Source organism: Phodopus roborovskii, unplaced genomic scaffold, assembly GCF_943737965.1.
Source record: "Phodopus roborovskii unplaced genomic scaffold, PHOROB, whole genome shotgun sequence".
Taxonomy (NCBI): Eukaryota; Metazoa; Chordata; class Mammalia; order Rodentia; family Cricetidae; genus Phodopus; species Phodopus roborovskii.
The window spans coordinates 17,179,251-17,196,844 of record NW_026125295.1 but is presented as its reverse complement, the minus strand read 5'-3'; the positions used below and the strand labels follow the sequence as shown (position 1 = coordinate 17,196,844).

At 42.7% G+C, this 17,594-nt stretch overlaps 1 protein-coding gene across 2 annotated transcripts in view; it reads left to right on the top strand.

The window, feature by feature from the left end:
* The first annotated feature begins 1,498 nt into the window (after positions 1 to 1,498).
* Cpne4 (copine 4) overlaps positions 1,499 to 17,594 on the top strand; it is a 443,660-nt gene continuing 427,564 nt past the window's right edge. Inside the window, exon 1 of one of the 2 annotated variants that reach the window (XM_051205851.1) lies at positions 1,499 to 1,821. In XM_051205851.1, the coding sequence (XP_051061808.1) occupies positions 1,769 to 1,821 (53 nt within the window). In that variant the 5' untranslated portion in view covers positions 1,499 to 1,768. Of the gene's footprint in view, positions 1,822 to 4,322; positions 4,896 to 17,594 lie in introns of those variants that run through there. The other variant, XM_051205863.1, reaches the window with a different exon arrangement.

The following is a 17,594-nucleotide window of genomic DNA, read 5'->3' as shown; positions in this document are numbered from 1 at the left end:
CCATCAATTAGAAATAATAGTTGGTGCTAAGGAATAAAAAGCTGAAAATAATGGCTTTGGATGGCTTTCTTTTCCTATAACAAACAAACAAACCTGGAGATAATGGTTGTCTTCCTGGTATTAAAAGCCCAGGCTCCTTTTATCTTTCTGCTCAACCCGCCTTTAGCAAATGCTATTCTGTGGCCTTATGGTGTCTGACCCGCTTCACTCTGGGTAGAAACCAGAGAAGGGCCACGGTCCCTGTGGTGGAGTCAGTTACCTCCCTCCCTTCTACAGTGCTCCTGAGCCATCCCACTTCAACCATCAGCAATGGAACCTCCCACAGTGCTGGCCATGTTCTATTCTATGTGGATTTTTCAATATGCTAGCTACTAGCCACTTAGGACTTCCTGGCATTCAGTATAGGCCAGGCAAACTGCAAAGATGCATTTTTAATGCTACTAATGAATGCAAATGGGTATAGGTTAGATATGAATCACATGACTAACCCCCACACAAGCAAGGCTGGGAAATATAGACTTGGGGGCTGGGAATACTGCCCCCTTTTAAAGCATTGTGCTTTTCTTCATAAAAACAAAACAAACAAGCAAACAAAAAATATGAATAAAGATAGGGCAGACAGCAGTGTCTATAACAGGGGGTTAGATGATGCTAATGTTTCCTTCAACCCAAAGGAATAAGGTTCCGAGGGCTTATTGCAGCTATGTGATGTGGCTAGACAGCAGGGTCCTAAGTCTTGGGGTCCATTCAAGAAAATTCTGTCTACAATGTGGAAAGTGAGGTATAGAAAATTGGCCTAGTATCTCTTCATAGATAATAGGATGGCCTGCTATGAAATACCAGACTCAATTAGTGTCCTTTCTAACACCACCCACAGTAAATTGTAAGGTCTCTGAAAGAAAATGCCCTCTGCTTGTGGCTTTTAAAATTTAGGGAGGAAAAGCAAGAGAGATTTTGATGCCACCTATTGGCAGATACAAGTATCAGGTGCCCCTCCATAGCATGGCTTGTCACTGAGTATTAGAGGCATCACAGGTCATACAGGGCTCCTGTAATCTCTTGTCTGAGTTAGGAACGTGTTATTCAAACTTTGTTTGGAACATGAATTCTCCCTTGCCTCTTCATATCTTAGAAAGGCTTCCTTGGAAAAGCCCTTTCTGCTTTCCAGCAACACAATCCACCTCAGGAGTGCATGGAAATATAAAAGGAAAGCATATCTCAAAATTACATGAAGTAGAAAAAAGAAGAAGAAGAACACACCTTCGATCTATAAATAACCCTGGGGTGAGATTCAAGGCTTGTCTTTGATCCACAGTCTCAAAAATAAATCCTGTTATTTACAGCCGTCGCCTTGACTGGTTGAGTGTGTAACCATCCTACAGCTTGAAAGAAAGAAAACAGAAATTCCATTTCAAAACAAAATGCTCACCCTGACTCACTCAGGGAAAGAGCCAAGGTTTCTGATGTAGGGCAGTGACTCTCCGCCTGCTTTTCCCCTTCATCATCTGCCACCCTTAAAAATGCTATCAACTGCACTGGGAAGAGTTCACATCCCTTCCCTCTCGTTCCCTGGCTACCTTCCAGCCTTTGACTTGTCATACTGATGGGTGAGATGCCTTTCATACTGGCATAGGACACAGAGCGGATGCCTCCCCTTATGTTATCAAACAGAACCAGCGAGTGAAGCCATTCCGAACTGGAGCCTCCTTTCAGCTTGGGAACGCTGGTGCCACCGAGTTCAGCAGCTTGGCTTTAGATAACCTTCACCATGGCTGTAGAACCCAGCAACACAGACTCTATGAAAAGGAGAGTTGGGAGGAGGTGAGTGGTGCAGAGAAAAGGAGGGTTTGATCTCACAGTCCTTGAGGAGACTCTGGCTGGTGGGCAACTCGCTGTGGGGGCAGCGATGGAGAAGAGAGTTTATTAGCCGGCTATAAATTGTTTGTACAACTGAGCTGCTGGTTTCATATGAGAGGTGGGAGTAAGTTCTGCTTATGTGCTCTGCACAGAGCCTCTTTGTATTTACCTTCAGTGTCATGCCTTGAGAAAAAAAAAAATACCCTGGCAAAAAGCTGCACATGTGTTCTGCACACTGGTTCGCAGGCAACTGTTTCTAATTAGGGAGCTGAAGCCTGCTGGCAGTCACAAGTTTCGGTGTTGTGTTTAGTTTGCATGCCTAAGCCTTTAACACAGGGGAGGAGATAGGGTTTTCTCTGTCGGTTTTGACTCTGTTAATTTCTCTATAATCCATAGTTAGTTGCTGGGCACCTTAGGAGCTTGTTTCAAGTAATACTCAGCAACTGAGTCATGGTCTGGTTATCCCAACCACCTGAATCAGGTTTGTGGTAGACATGATAAAACTTACTTGGGAAAGCTGCTATAAACATTACATGGGCTGATAAGAAGAAATACTGGATAAAGCTGATACTGGAAATAACATGTGTTCAGCACATCATAACTGCCTTTCTCTTGCCTGTGAAATAAGAGGTTTGTGTTAACTGGCCTATAAGATATTAAAAACATCCTTTAAATTGAATAACTGTGTGCTGACTGTCTGCTAAGTGGAGACACTCTCCTAGGCTTTGTGGCTGCAATCAACAGAGATGATAACCCTGGTGTGGAATTTCAACATTAAGAGTTCATAGTCAACATGCAAGGAAAACAAATCGTTCCTTCCTTTTCGTTATTTCATCTCTGCAAAATTTAGCCCAACATGAACTTCATTCCTAAGGTTAGAAGCTACAGAGCACAGTCTAGGAAGTATTAGAAGGCATGTTGCTGGCTTTGCTTTTCCAAAACCCATCCTCCTTTCCCTGGCAAGGAACCCTGAGTATTCCTGGGAGCCAGTCCTTTCAGTGCAGCTACATGTAACTTAGATGAAGCTCCAGAAGTTTCCAGAAGTGCTATGAGCATATTTCATGTCCAAACCTGAAGACCTGTCCTTTATTGTACCCTCATATGCCAAGTCCTCAATAACTAGCTTATGCATAATTACACGACTAAAGTGTTTTCAGTCAGGGCAAAGCACAGGTTCATGTGTAAGCTCCATGTCCAGTCAGGTTCTCTCAGGGTTATCTTCCTAGGCTTTGGCTAATATTCCATCTTGGAATGGCTTGTGAGGTGAGTGGGGGAAGGAAAATGTTGATTATTTTTTCTGGAAATTGTATCTTTTCAAAGGCCTTTCCATTTGCTTTCTGGAATCATCAATGAGTCTCCATTGCCATATCCTGTCATTTATCCTTCTCTGGCCTTTGAAACTAAGAACTGCGCAGTGGTGTAAATTTGATAACCAAACCCTTCAACCAAAATGAGATCTTGTGTATATGTCAACAAAGCAAAGAGGGAGACCCCTTTCTCCCTCACCCTGTGTGCTTGTCCATCACTTCTCACCCCGTGTCACTCCCAAGTCCAGCAAGAGCCTTTTATTCATTTCACCTTATGGACTCTGAAGTCTGATTTCATTCTGATTATGGCAATCTGTGGGAAATTTTGGTTATCTAGTTAACCTATTTCCGCAGAGATAAGTGGAAACTTAGCCTGGTGTGTCTCTTACTTGTTCAGTTGCCCAAATTTGACTCTGAATACTTTTGTAACCATTTTCAAATAGCCTCATAAGGGCTAGAGATGTTGCTTCTTGTCACTACAGAGCAAAACAACAAACCCACCCACTTCTTGTGTAAATGCTTCATATGGTGCTCAGGGTGTTTGATAATATGTGCCAGTGGCTGTTCCTTAAACAAGACCTGTCGTTTTTGCTTTAGGGTTTTTGAGACAGTGTCTCTAACCCAAGCTGACTTCAAACCCCCTGTGTAGTTCAGGGTAATTTCGACCTTCTGAGCCTTTTGCCCTTCACCTCCAAAATTCTTGGGTTACAGGAATGCAATGGCATGCCTGGCTTTGTATGATGCTGGTACTTGAACACAGAGCCCCCTTTACGTTGGGTCATCACTCTACCAACTGAGTACAACCTCAGCCATAAGGTCTATTTTTAAACATACATCCTCTAAGCATTTCTTTATTGTTGGGGTGTTTGTATTCAGGAAAACATTCTGAGGTGAAGAGAAGACTAGCTGTCCATTCATTCATTTGTGCCCTTATTGATATGTAAATAACAAAAATAAGTGCGCAAAGTCACCTCCACTTTTAGTGATAGTTGAGCCGGTCAAGAAGTTTCCTTGGATGCATGCAGAAAAAAGAAAAAAGTATAGCTCTTATTCTCTTCCTTCTGCTCCCGTGATTTCACCGCTTTATCATGGAATAAGGAGAATCACGTGCCTCCCAGGAGCTGGTGGGAGTTGCAAAGCTGAGCTGGGAATCAGGGCTGAGGGCGCGGCAGGACCACGGAGAGCGCCAGGGCCGAGCTCAGGGCGGGGCGTCGCTGAGTCCCTAGAATCCCCCCAGGGGGCGCTCGAGAGGAGGCTTAGGAACTAGTATCTTGTGGGGCTGCTGGGCGCAAGGGTTTCGTCAGAAGGTGGAAATCTTACTGAGAAGCTGCCATCTCCCACCCTCAGCCCCCTCCCTTCCTCCTTTCCTTCCTTCCTCACTCCTCTGCTCCCTCCCTCCTTCCCTAGTTCCTTCCTCTTTACTCCGCGAGTTTCTGAGCCTTGCAGCTCCCTTCACGCTGTTTCACCTCTTCCCCCGCCCCCATCCCCAAGAATGGAGTCGGGGTTTCCAGAGCGACCAAACTCTCCTCCCAGCATCTTTATCCTCCTTGGCTATTGCTAAACTGGCCTCAGAGGACCAAAGAGGGAGGAGGGAAGCCCGACCCTCCTAAGACCTCTTTACAACTACACCACCCAGGACCTCCACTCCAAGGCGGATTTTGTATCCTGGGGGCGGGACAGACCTGTCCCGGGCTGAATTCTCTTTCTAGTCTCTGAGGCTGTCACACCCAGGTGAGTAGATGCCAACTCTGAGCCCCGTGTTCTTGCAAACTCGTCAGGGCTGATGCGTAGCCAGACCAACTTTTGAGAAGCATTGGGTTTTCTCCCAGCCTGGCTTGTTTGTCGTTGCTGTTGTTCTGAACAGCGCCAGGAACAGCAGTCCTTCTTAAAGGCAAAAAAAAAAAAAAAAAAAAAAAAAAAAAAAAAAAAAAGGAGAGAAAAAAAAAAAAAAAAAAAACTTTCAGCCATATACCTGCTTTCTCTTGTAACTCTATCCTTCCAGGTGAATTGGGGAGGGAGACCCCAGGCAGGAGCACTGCACCTCAGTGAGGTCTGGCTGGGGAAGTCCTACTGGTTTGGGGGAAGATTATTATTGTTTTAGAAATGGGAAGGGGGAGGGGACCAGAGTCCAGGCTGAAGTTGCTGTTTCCCATCTGGCAGAAAGAAAGGGAGAAAGGTGTGGGGCTTCATAATAGCCAATGGCTTGACCTCCTGCGGTTTGGATTCATCCTCTCTACATTCTTTACCAAGAAGTCCTAATAATATTTAACTGTGTACATGACTGTCAGGCTCACAACTAACCTATGGGCTTGCTGGCAGGTGTCTTATTTGGCTCAGTCGCCGGCATTTGGCATTTTTTCTTTTTGTTAAGTAAAATAACAAGGTGCTAAAGAGGACCCAGAAGCACTGGAAAACGGTTCTGACTAGATGGTGACACTTGGTGGTATTGCAGATACCCAAGGATTACTAGAACTGACTCCAAGGGGGTGGGGGGAGTCAGTTAGGAAACCGAGTTGAACAGCATAGGGTGGGAGCAGGCAGAATCCAAGCAGTATTTTTAGGAATATGCAAGTGGGCTTCCAGGTTTCTAGTCTCATTCTGCCTTCCAGATTATATTGGAGGAGAGAGAAGGGGGCTTACAAGGGGGCTGTAGAAATGATGTAAGGGCAGGGTTTGGGGAGGCTTCCCTGGGGAAATTCAGGGAGGTGGTGGCAGGAAATGGGAACCCAAATACAAGAGATAGACTGGGGGTGGCATGGGAGAGGGCACAGAGCCTTGGGAAAGTTTGTAAGAGAGGTGCAGTCTCCTTCCAGCCCCCTTGCTGTGGACCAACCAGCTCCCAGAGTCTCCCTGCCTCTGGAACTCAAGTGTTTTAGCAGTTTGCACATCATCTTTGAAACTCTGCAGACCAAACCAAGAGCTTCAGCTCCTTACTGCTTTGCAAGAATTTCCCAAGCACTGCTCTGGCTTCTCATGGCTCACTTGTTTTTCTGTTTTCTGAGCAGTATTTTGGGCTGATACAGAGTCCTTAGGTGTTCTCAACTGGCAAGTTATCCCTCCAGCCCCTACTTAAATGTCCTTAAACAGAGACTAAACCCCATCTTTATTTAAACAAAACCCCTAAACTATGTTTGCTCCAAGTTGAGTTCTCCCTACTCCTAACCTCTGCCCACTCCTTCACGGTTTCTATTTTAAAGGCATCTGTGTTGGTTTTGCTTTATATCAAAACAATTTAAGCCCCACCCATTCAAACTTTCTTTACAATGTAGGTGGGTATTTTTGCATCCATGGCATCACTTTATAGTTCACAGTAACAGGTTAAACTTCCTAGCTATACTTGCCTAGAAGCCAGCAGCAAAGAGGCAACTTTCGAAGCCTTTCAAGTTTAGGAAGACCACATTTCTTAGCAGAAGGTAAGACAGGACTCAGGGGAGACTTCTCTGTAATTAGATACATTCTGATGTTTCCTTTTGCCTCCCTGAACTACCCCTGGGTCGAACTCATTTGATTTCCCTGCCTAGTATTAAAGAAGGGCTGACAAAAGTCCATTTAGTAGATCAGGGCTGTGAGTTGAGTTGGCTAAAGCTCCTTACACAGAGAGAGAGAGAAAAAAAAAATAGAGGAAGGTTGGGAAATACAATTGGGACACCCATGTGTTAGGCCAAAATGTTCACATTTACTTTTGGTGGAAAGATTCTGGCAGTTTCACAGGTTCAGATTCAAATTACATCAGAAGTAGATGATTCCCCTGTGCCTTATATGAAAAGATCTGTTGGTCCATAGTGGGAGTGGATGCTGAAGTTGCCAATGGCTGCATGAACAAAGCTGCCTATGATGAAACCAAGACCCCACTCACATGGTCCTGTGTAAGAACTCCCGTGGTCATCAAATTCATGCCCTCCCTGAGTGATCAGCTTGGTTTTTACTCTTCCTGTACAGGACTTGCCTAGGCTCTGGGCATGGACAGTTTCTCAGCTCCTGAGCAGCAACTTTACTAGAACTTATAAATGTTTACTTTAGAATAGCTGGCCTGGGATTCATGAGTTGCTTCTTAACTGTAAAGATTAAAAAAAAAAAAAAAAAAAAAAAAAAAAAAAGACTTCCTGTTTACCTCCAGGTGTAGAACTGTGTAGTACTGTGACATCTTGTTTGAATCATCAGCTTCTTCTTAAGGGGACCCTGCTTTTACAGGTTTCGTATTACAAGATGGCTTGTAAAGGTTGTCTTCATCTGCATGTGGAATTTTGATGAAAAGTAGCATTGTAGTTAGTCGAAAAAAGATAGTATGTTTCCAAAGTGTGTGTGTGTGTGTGTGTGTGTGTGTGTGTGTGTGTGTGTGTGTGTAAGGGGGGATAGGAAAGGGAGGGAGAGAGGGAGAGAAGGAAAGAGGGAGAGAAAGGGGGAGAAATGTTTAAAAAATATAATTGTTTGAGTCCATTGTGTGAGTGAAAAGCCTTCAGTTTACCTGACTAAGGAATAATCACAGGAGGAAACTGGGTCACTGTTGGACCCCTTACTCACATCCCCATTAGAATCTGTCTCTTGAGCTTCAGCTGAAGGTACTTGTAAGCTTTACTCCTCAACTTCCCTTGGAGCCTGGGAGGTTAGGATCATCTTTACTCACACAGAAAGGTCTTAAAGTTTTGGAGGGTTGCATCCAAAACAGAGCCTGTGGTGTACATTCTGAGGATATCTACCTAGCTGATGGGACATCAGTTTTATAGTTGGGAAAATTGTGTGATGATTCTTCGCATTTTAAATATGTGGTCAGATTTGTATCTCACGGATCTTGAAGAGGAAAAAGGAAGTAAATTCATCTCCTTTATTTGATCTTTCCATTTTTGTCTTGTTAATATTTTAAAACAAAACAAACAAACCCCTTTGGATCCATGGCAGTAACCCAAGTAACATTTCCTTGGCAACGGTAGTGATACGCTGGAGTTATGAAATAGCAAGACAGAAAATTCTAAATGCATTTAAAATAAAATACCACTAAGTTCAGGTTCAGGACCATCCTCTGGTGCATCGAAACTGACTTCCCAAAACTCTTCAGGTCAAACACAGATAGTCAGAGTTGGTCTTTATTTTTATTCTTGTTGGAATTCTATCCTTTTTCTTTTTTGGAGGCATGACATGAAAACAATCTAGCTTGGCACTTCAAATCCATTCTCAGGGTTGGGTATGTAGAGGTTAGCTTTAAGTTCAAGAACAAACTCAATAAATGGCTCAGGGCCAAGTACATGGTCTCTTTTATGGCATTTGAGCTAGGCAGTCTATAGTAAGGACTCAGTTGGTATCCATTGACTCACTGAACATCTGCTAATGCTTGTGTCTACAAAACACAAGCATGGTAGTGTGGATACAAGCTCTGAGCCTTTTCTATACTTGCAATCTCATTTCTAAGGGGATTCTGTTTTTTTTTTTTTTTTGGTGTGTGAGAATTAATATAATGTCATATAAGATACTTTAAATATAGTATATCGTATACCATAGTTCCCTGAGTTGGTAAACCCCAGTAAGTCCGTCCTCTGTTTGACGAGTTCTTGAAAGTCTCCAAAGGACTACCAATGGTTAGGTCAGTACATATTGAAGGCCCTGAGGCTGGTCTTGAAAAGAGAGGGAGTAGGTGAGAGTATGCCCTTTTCCAGTTCTGTGATCTTGCCGTGCCCAGGGGTGGGGGAGCTCACTGAAGATGTTCTGTGTTGGATTCACTTCTGAATGGCAAAGAATAGCTTACCCTCATGGAACTATGACTACGAACTAGATGGGCCTGAGGGTAATCTACAGGCTCTGTTTAATTGGACTGATGTGGAAACAAAAATTCAGGGAACTTCTTGGTTACTCCTCTTGTCGAAGAGACTCCAGTTCCCTGTAGGCCATTATGGTGATGGCGCCAATCCCTGGCGCCATGTATACTGCTCATCTCTGGAGAGTATGAGTTGGAGCTGATGGGGGGACCCCCTCCTCCACTGGGGTGTTTAGAGAAACAGAATTGGCAGTTTATTACATTTTCTCTTGGAGACACTGCGATATTTACCCAGCAGATGTGATTAAATTTGTACAAAGTCATTGTCTGCAACATTTCTGCTAGTGTGCATGCTTTAGGAAGAGCTGTCCATGCACAGACTTAGGCATCTATTTTAAATGTCACACGGAGTCAATAAAGCACACAGAGATCTTCTAAGTATTCATGATTCTGGGAATCCACGGAGGGATCTTAACCCGGCTTTAAATTAAAGGCCTATTTAAAAATGAACAAACTTTCTCAAATGTTGATCTCACATATCTGTTTCAGAACACAATCTATATAGCTTCATTATTCTTATTTAAAAACAAAAACAAAAACAAAAAACAAAACAGCATTTCAGTTGGACCCTGGAAAACTTCTTCAGCTTAAAGTATATGGACAAAGGACCTTCCTTTCGAAAAGTATAGCCCTTTGTGGGGCAATTTATTTCTCTTTGAAGGACAGTGGGGAGGGGGAGGCAGAAACTTGCTGGCAGGGGTTCAACTCCAGCAAGCCCCCAAGGTTGCCTAGATCAGACTGGGCAACAGAGGGTTGGTTGGTTATCATTGGAATGGACTGTCGGTCGCTAGAGGGCGCCGGAGCACTGGCAGAGCCCACCTCTGGGGGACCATGAACCTGGATTCTAGGTTCAGGGAAGTGGGGTGATGGAGCTTCAGAACTGTAACCAGGTGTGAGGCATTGGTCAGGTTTCCTGACCCCTCTGTACCCCAGCCCAGACCCGTCTCTCTTCCACTCACAGGCTCTGTTCCAAAATCCATGGGGGAAGACACTGAGGAAAGGAAGTCACAGGCTGGAGAAATGAAGGGAGCAGAGAGTGATGGACATATGATCCTGTGTAACAAGGAACCAAGTCAATTTGGGAGGGTAATTCAGAGAGAAGAGAGTGAGTGGTCAGGTCTCACCCAGCAGGCAATTTAATTTCTTCTATGTCTACCTACCTAACCATTTGTCTGTGTGTGTGTGTGTATGTATGTATGTATGTATGCATGCATGCATACATGTATGTATCCATCCATCCAACTATCATGTATCTAATTTATGATTTTCTGTCATCTATCTAACTACATATCATCCATTCTCTATGTTTTTTGAGACAGTGTTTCACTATGTAGCCTAGGTTGTCCTCCAACTCTTCATCTTTCTACCACAGCCTTACAAGAGCTAAGATTATAAGTGTGCTGCAACATCTTCAGCTATCCCTCTTTACCAAAATGTGTGTGTGTGTACATATGTACACACATGCACACATGCATATTTAACAATTATATTTAACGTACTATGAATGTGTTGATATTCATCAATCAACCCAAGTTGTACTACTGCCTTGTATATACTAGTTTTGTCAATACCATAATAAAATAAATTCTTAAGTAATTGACTTAATGCATTTATATGGAAAATGATTTAGAAGTAAATTCAATAGAAACATAACAAGCATCCTAATCACTAAATGGTATGTCTGAAACAATCAATCAAAACATGTTTCCATTTTTAAAACATTTAGAGGTAGGGCTAGTGAAAAGATGGCTCAGTGATAAAGGCTGATCTTCCTGAGGACCTGAGTTCAACTCCCAGCTCCCACACAGCTTCTCACAAGAGTGTGTAACTCCAGTTCCAGGGGATTACATGCTCCATTTTAGCACTGCAGGTACCAGGTATGCATGTGGTTCACAAAAATTCATGCAAGCATAACACCCATGAACATAAAACAATTTTAAAAACCTCTTCCAGTGTTTAAAGATATATAATATTATATATTCTATGCAGATATTATTAAAATGAAAATAGTAAGAACAGCAAAAAGCAGGAACAACATTTTATCATTGTCATTAAAATGACGAGTCCATCTTTGACTTTGTTGGACAACACCAGCGTGCAGGATGCCTTCTTTTATGCCTTTGTTTCCTTTTGTGTTGACTCAACAAGTAACTCAAAGGCAAATGTTTGGAGATGGGACGGAAGAACCCCACTGTTTACACCTGGCTCTGTGTCACTGTCAAGCCAGGTACCTGCACCTCTGACTTCATGGGTTGGTGCTGTCTACCTAGAGGGCTGGACTCTGGAGAACACCATTCTTATTTTCTAGATGAAGAAACAAAGACTCAGCAAAGAGAAGCCATGCCAGACTTCTTTTTCATAGGGCCTCCTCAATTCTATGATTTACTTGGAGCAAAAGGATCGTAAGAGGAAAATCTGGAAGCAGTAGATTTGGGTGCAGCTGTTCTTTGACCATAGCTTCTGGCCTGATTTAATTCCTTCTAATTAACTTTCTGTATGATACTGGGGATTGAACCCAGGACCTCATACATGCTAGGCAAGCACTTACCACCAAGCTACAAGCCTAGTTCTTATGTTTCTTTTTGTTTTGAGACAGCATCTCACTAAATTCCAGCATGTGGCCTTGAATTTGTGATTCTCCTGCTTCAGCCTCCAAAATAACTTTCAGCCCTGTGTAACCAGGCTGGGTCTGGCCTGGACTGATTTAATTTTAAAGAGATAGAAAGGTATTCTCTATGGACTCTGGGAATGTGAGACACGGACAACCCCATGAAATTAAGAATGCCCTTTGTCTTCATCATGGTTCTATTGCTGTGAAGAGACGCCATGACCAAGGCAACTCATAAAAGAAAACATTTAATTGGGGCCTTGCCTACCGTTTCAGAGGCTAAGTCCATCATTATCATGGCCTGGAGCGTGGGTGCAAGCATGGTGCTGGACAAACAGTTGAGAGTTGCATTCTGATCTGCAAGCAACAAGAGAGAAGGGGTGGGGGCCATCAAAGGATTTTAAAACCTTAAGTCTACCCCCAATGACACACTTCCTCCAAGGAGGCCATACCTCCTAATTCTTCTAATCTTTCGAAAGAGCTCCATCCCCTGGTGACTAAGCATTATAATATATGAGCTTTATGGGGGCCATTCTCATTCAAGTCACCACACCTATTGTCTCTATCTGTAGATGAGGAAAGGGCTTCAGCAAGGTACAGAGACACATGAACAGACTGGTTCCCAGGTTACATCAGAGGGAGGTTCCTCTGTCCTGCATTCCTCTCCTGTTCTTTAAGTCACCCATCTGTCCTCTGTAGTACTCTTTGAATGAGGGCAGCCTCTTCTGTCTAGTTCAGAGATAAACTAAAAACAAACAAACAAAAATGTCAGCCATTTAGCAGTTCCTCCAAAAACATGAAGAAATGGTGTGTATATCGAACACTCTAGGTTCGCTGTCTTTTTTAGAATATGTGCCAAGAAATCACTCGGTTGTGATGATTTGTTACGGACAAATAAGTATTTGCAGACGTTTAGGATAATGAAAGATTAGGCTCTGATACTACAGACTCTACCACTTTGAGGGTTTCTGGATTTGGCTGAATTGCATAGTTTCTTTATTACTTAATTCTTTGTTTGTAAAGAAGTTTACAGACTGCAGATAATCTAGAAGTGGCTCCATCCTCAGAATGTGCTATGTTCTCTGGCTTCCTCAGGAAAATATATAAACCTGGCACTCACATATTTGGTTATACTGGCTGGCCAGCAAGATGCAGGGATCCTCTTGAATCAGCTTTTCCAGTAACAGGATTATAGATGCTAGGCACTGTGCTTGGCTGTTTATTTGTTTATTTATTTTAAATATAGATTCAAAGGGTATAAACTCATACCCTCATGCTTATATGGTAGCCATTTTATCACCTGTCAATCACATTTATTACCTGTCAGTCACATTTACCATAGCTAAAAGATGAAATTATTCAAATATATAAACATATATATATATATATATATATAGTTGATAAAAGTAATGTTGTATGAATTAGTTATGATTAATCTTGCTTTACACATGATCTTCTTCAATGTCCAATATAACTTGTGAGGAAAAGAAACCAAATCTGGGGCTGGAGAGATGGCTCAGTGTTTGAGAGTTCTCACTGCTGTTGTAGAAGATCTGAGTTCAGTTCCCAGCATGCACGCCAGGTAACTCACAGACTCTTGTCATTCTAGCTCAAGGAGCCCTCTGGCCTCTTTGTGTAGCTGCATGCATGTGGTATGCATCAACCCATGCAGGCACATACACACACATACATACACATAATTTATTTTAAAAAAACCTGACTCACTCTCTCTCTCTCTCTCTCTCTCCCTCCCTCCCACTATTCATTCCTTCCTTCTTTCCATAGTTCTAGGCCCAACCTTCCTCATTCCATGGTTCTGGGACTTCAAACCAAGACTTTGCACCTTCTGGGCAAAGCATTCCATCACTGAGATATGCCCAAGTTCCCTATTCCTTCTCTCTTATTTATGGCATCCATTGCCTTGTAATGTTGGATGTATATGGACATAACTGCTCCCAGGGCACAGCACAGACTCTTTCCGGTAGCAACTATATATTGAAGTGTTCTTTTTTGTTGTTGTTGTTGTTTTGTTTTTGTTTTTGATAAATTTAGAGGACCTAAAGCCATTGAACACAAACTACAGTCACTTCTTGGTACCCTTGGGGCCATTGGTTCTAAGACCTTCATGTGGTGATATCTTATTTATGATTTATTAAAGCTTGCCCGAGGGTTCAGAAAGCAAAGCCAGCCACAGACTATAGAGGTTAGACCATAGTAACTAGCCAGGCAATGGTGGCGCACACCTTTAATCCCAGGACTCAGGAGACAGACAGATGGATCTCTCCGAGTTCAAGGCTACTCTGGCCTACACAAGAGTGAAGTGTAACAGAGCTCATGCCTTTAATCCCAGTACTATGGAGGTAGAGACAGGAGGATATGGCTGGGTGGAGGAAGGAAGGTAAGGAAGAAGCAGGAACTCAGAGCTTTTTCCTCTGAGGATTCATGGAGACAGGATTGCCATTATAGCTTGGTAGAGGTAAGATCTACTGGCTTGGCCGATTTGCTTATCAGACCCTTAGCTTGAACCCCAACATCTGTCTCTGGGTTTTTGTTATTCATGCTACACTCATGGATGCTAATATCTGTGAATGTTAACATCTTTGGGTTTTCACTCCCTTTTATAATTTATATTATTTACATTATATATCCCACATAATCCCTATGTATAATTATTTCTAGTTATGTATGACATCCAATAAAGTGTAATTGTTTCATAAATAGCCTATACTGCATAAGGAATGATGGCAGACTGACTTATGTTATGCTCCATTCTTTACCTGTTTTCTGTCAGCTGATCATTAGTTTAGTTCACAGAGGATGGAGGGAAGGCCTCCATCCTCTGTCTACCACCCTGTGTATGCTCATTCCTTTAGCAAGTACACTGTGTGCAGATCATGGGTGTGCTCACTAGAGAGCTACTCTGTACCACTGAGATTTGTTTAAAATGTCCCCATGCATTCATTGATTGTTTGCTCTAAAATCCAGGATATGAATAGATGTGTGAAGTTCTGCATATCGGCATACGTAGTTATGCCTATAAATGCATTAGGCTTGATGATGATAGGATTTTTAAAAGGCTGATTTTGATTCTTATACATGTCCTGTTCTATCCCTGTGCTGGTTAGGTTTTTGCCAATTTGACATAAGATAAGGTCATCTGGGAAGAGGAAACCTTAGTTGAGAAAATGCCTCCATCAGATTGGTGAATCTGTGGGTTCTCATGAGGGAGGGTTGGATAAGAAAGTGAACTGAGCATGCTATGGGGAACAAGCCAGAAGCAGAGTTCTTCCATGGTCCTTCTTTGGTTCCTACACTTGACTCCCTGCCTTGGCTTCCCTCCACAGTGGACTATGGTTTAAACACATAAGGCAAATAAACCCTTTCCTCCCCAAGTTGCTTTTGGTCATGGTCTTTAGCATAGCAATAGACATCACACTGAAGCACTCTTCAGGGCAATGCTCTGTTTAGTCAGATAGGATGGTCTAATGGTGATGGACATAAATTCTGAGTAAAATGTCCCTGGGTTTAAAATCCTGCCCTGCTAGTCTCATTGACATGCCACAGATGTACAGCAGTGCTGTGAAGCTTGCAATATTCAGACTATAACTATTTTTGACTGTGGACATCTCTCAAAAGGTAGCCTAAAATGATTTCCTAATGGTGGTATTTGCTGTGCTGTAGGGGAGTTGGAAAAGTCAGGAGTGTGTATAGAGCTATTGAAATCAGCAACAAAATAAACATTTTTCACAGCTTCTTGCTGGCCTATTACCTTATCTCCTGTGCCTCTTCTCCTTTTCCTCTGTTCCCAACCTCAGGCATGAAGATGATGTGACATCCAAGCTAGGGCTTCTCTAAGCTCAAGCTTTCTGCTTGGCTGGTTCCAGTTTTATTTCAGGTGCAAGGATATGTTCACTGCTGACCCTAGGAACACAGCTAAGCACAGACTCAGCCCCTGTCCTCCACATGGCCAGCAACAGACAGTTACCGTGTTAGTTAGACTGAAAATCCCTTTACTTGTATCCAGAAAGTACCCAAGGCCATCAACCATAGTAAGCATGGTGGGCATTCTCTTGCCATCAAAGTCCAAAATGGCGAGATGGCTTAGCAGTTAAGAGCATTTACTGTTCTTTCAAAGGGCTTAAATTTAGTTAACACCCTTAGTGAACAGCTCACAACTTCCTATAACTCCAGCTCCAGGAGAACACACACAAATGTGCACGCATGCACACACACACACACACACACACACACACACACCATTAAACATAAATCTTTTTTAAAAGAAAGTATAAAATGTTACTAGCATAAAATACTATTTCCAACCTGTAGCTCTCACACTTGAGCATGAACAGGCATCTTCTAGAAGGGTACCTGAAACATAGGGGTTGCCTTTCCTCTCCAGGTTTCTGACTTTATACACTCAGGGTGGGAGTAGGACACTTTGTGTTTCTAACTGTTTCCCAGGTGATGCTGAACTTCTGGTTTAGCACACACACTTTGAAAGCTGGTACCTTAAATATGTACTTAACATAGGCCAGTTATGTGTTTTCTTTCCCGTGCTTCAACTGGGAAGAACATTGGTGGTTTAAAACAAAACAAAGAAAAGCAAAACAAAACAAAACAGGATCTGGCATTTGCTGAACATCTATGGCATTTACTGTGTGCCAGGTGCTGTCCAGGGTACTGTGCACACATTATCCTCTTCGTTCTCAGTAACACACTGCTCAATGGTCCAGGATGATTTATCAAGTATCACGCAACATGTTGTGTGAGGCTCTAAGGGACATAGAATGGACAAGAGGGACATAGCCCTGCCCTTACGGTTGCTCAATTTCATCAGGGAAGATGTGTAGACACAAATAATTATGGGGGCAATGGGTTTGAGCTGCACAAAATAGAAGATCAGAGGTGCCCACTAACTTGCCTATGCATACACACTCAACAATGGATGCGTGAGACAAAGGCAAGCACCATATTACTCCAAAATGTACAGTCCTCCTGTTAAAACAAGACTGCTCAAACTTTTCCATTACAGGGCTCGTTCCCAACTTAAGGTTAGCAAAGACCTCAATGAGGTTTTGCTCATGTGTGTTGCTATTTTAATATTTACTGTATTACAATTAAAGGCACTTGCCCTTTGAGGATTTCTGTATTAAACCCTGTTTAAAATCATAACACCCTTTCCAGATTCTGAGTCCTATTTTTTTTTTTTTTTAATGTTTGGACCATCAAAAATGAGAAATGTCTCATTTCTCTACGAACTTATTTTTTGGGCACAATAGTCAGTTTTAAAGCCTTGCTTGCCTGCGTTGTCTAATGATGATGATGGTTTCCTGAGCAAAAGGCCAGTGTGCTTTGGGGTGAGCTTTAAATTATTGAAGTATTTGTATAGAGGGAAAGCAAGAGTTAAAGTGTCAATCACAGGCCAAACTAAGATGTTGTTTTGTTGTTTCGTTAGTTATCCATTGAGGGCTTTCTGTGCTAGTGGAGGGTACTTAGAAAGGTGACAACCCATGCAAGTTTGTGACACACCACACGTTGCATTCCTGTCTCCCAGGGTGCATGCTACTGCAATGAGTCATTTTTGCTGCTCTAGTGCATTGAGAGAAACAGATGAGTGACTGTGCTTAAGAGGGCTGGAGGCTTTTCTGCCTTGCTGCCCACTGAATTGTGTTTAATCGTGGGTTAACAGCTGAAACACTGCATGTCCCTATTATTTTAATTCCTTATCTGATGGCTGTGGGGGTTCTAGTAGATATTTTCCTTTGATGTGTAATGGTCCATGGTTGTTGAGCTGAGCATTGGCTTGGCTGACTCTGAGTGCTTTATGTTGTCGTTAAGTACTAGTGAATAAAACCGACCCAATTTGGAGCTGACATAATTCAATGTGATTCTCAATTGGTGATCAATGAATTTAAATCTCCTTCCATCTTTATAGATACAAATGAACGAACGGGGCTCCCATCTCACGATGGTGTGATTCTTTAGCTCTAACAGCTCCTTGGATGGGAAGTTA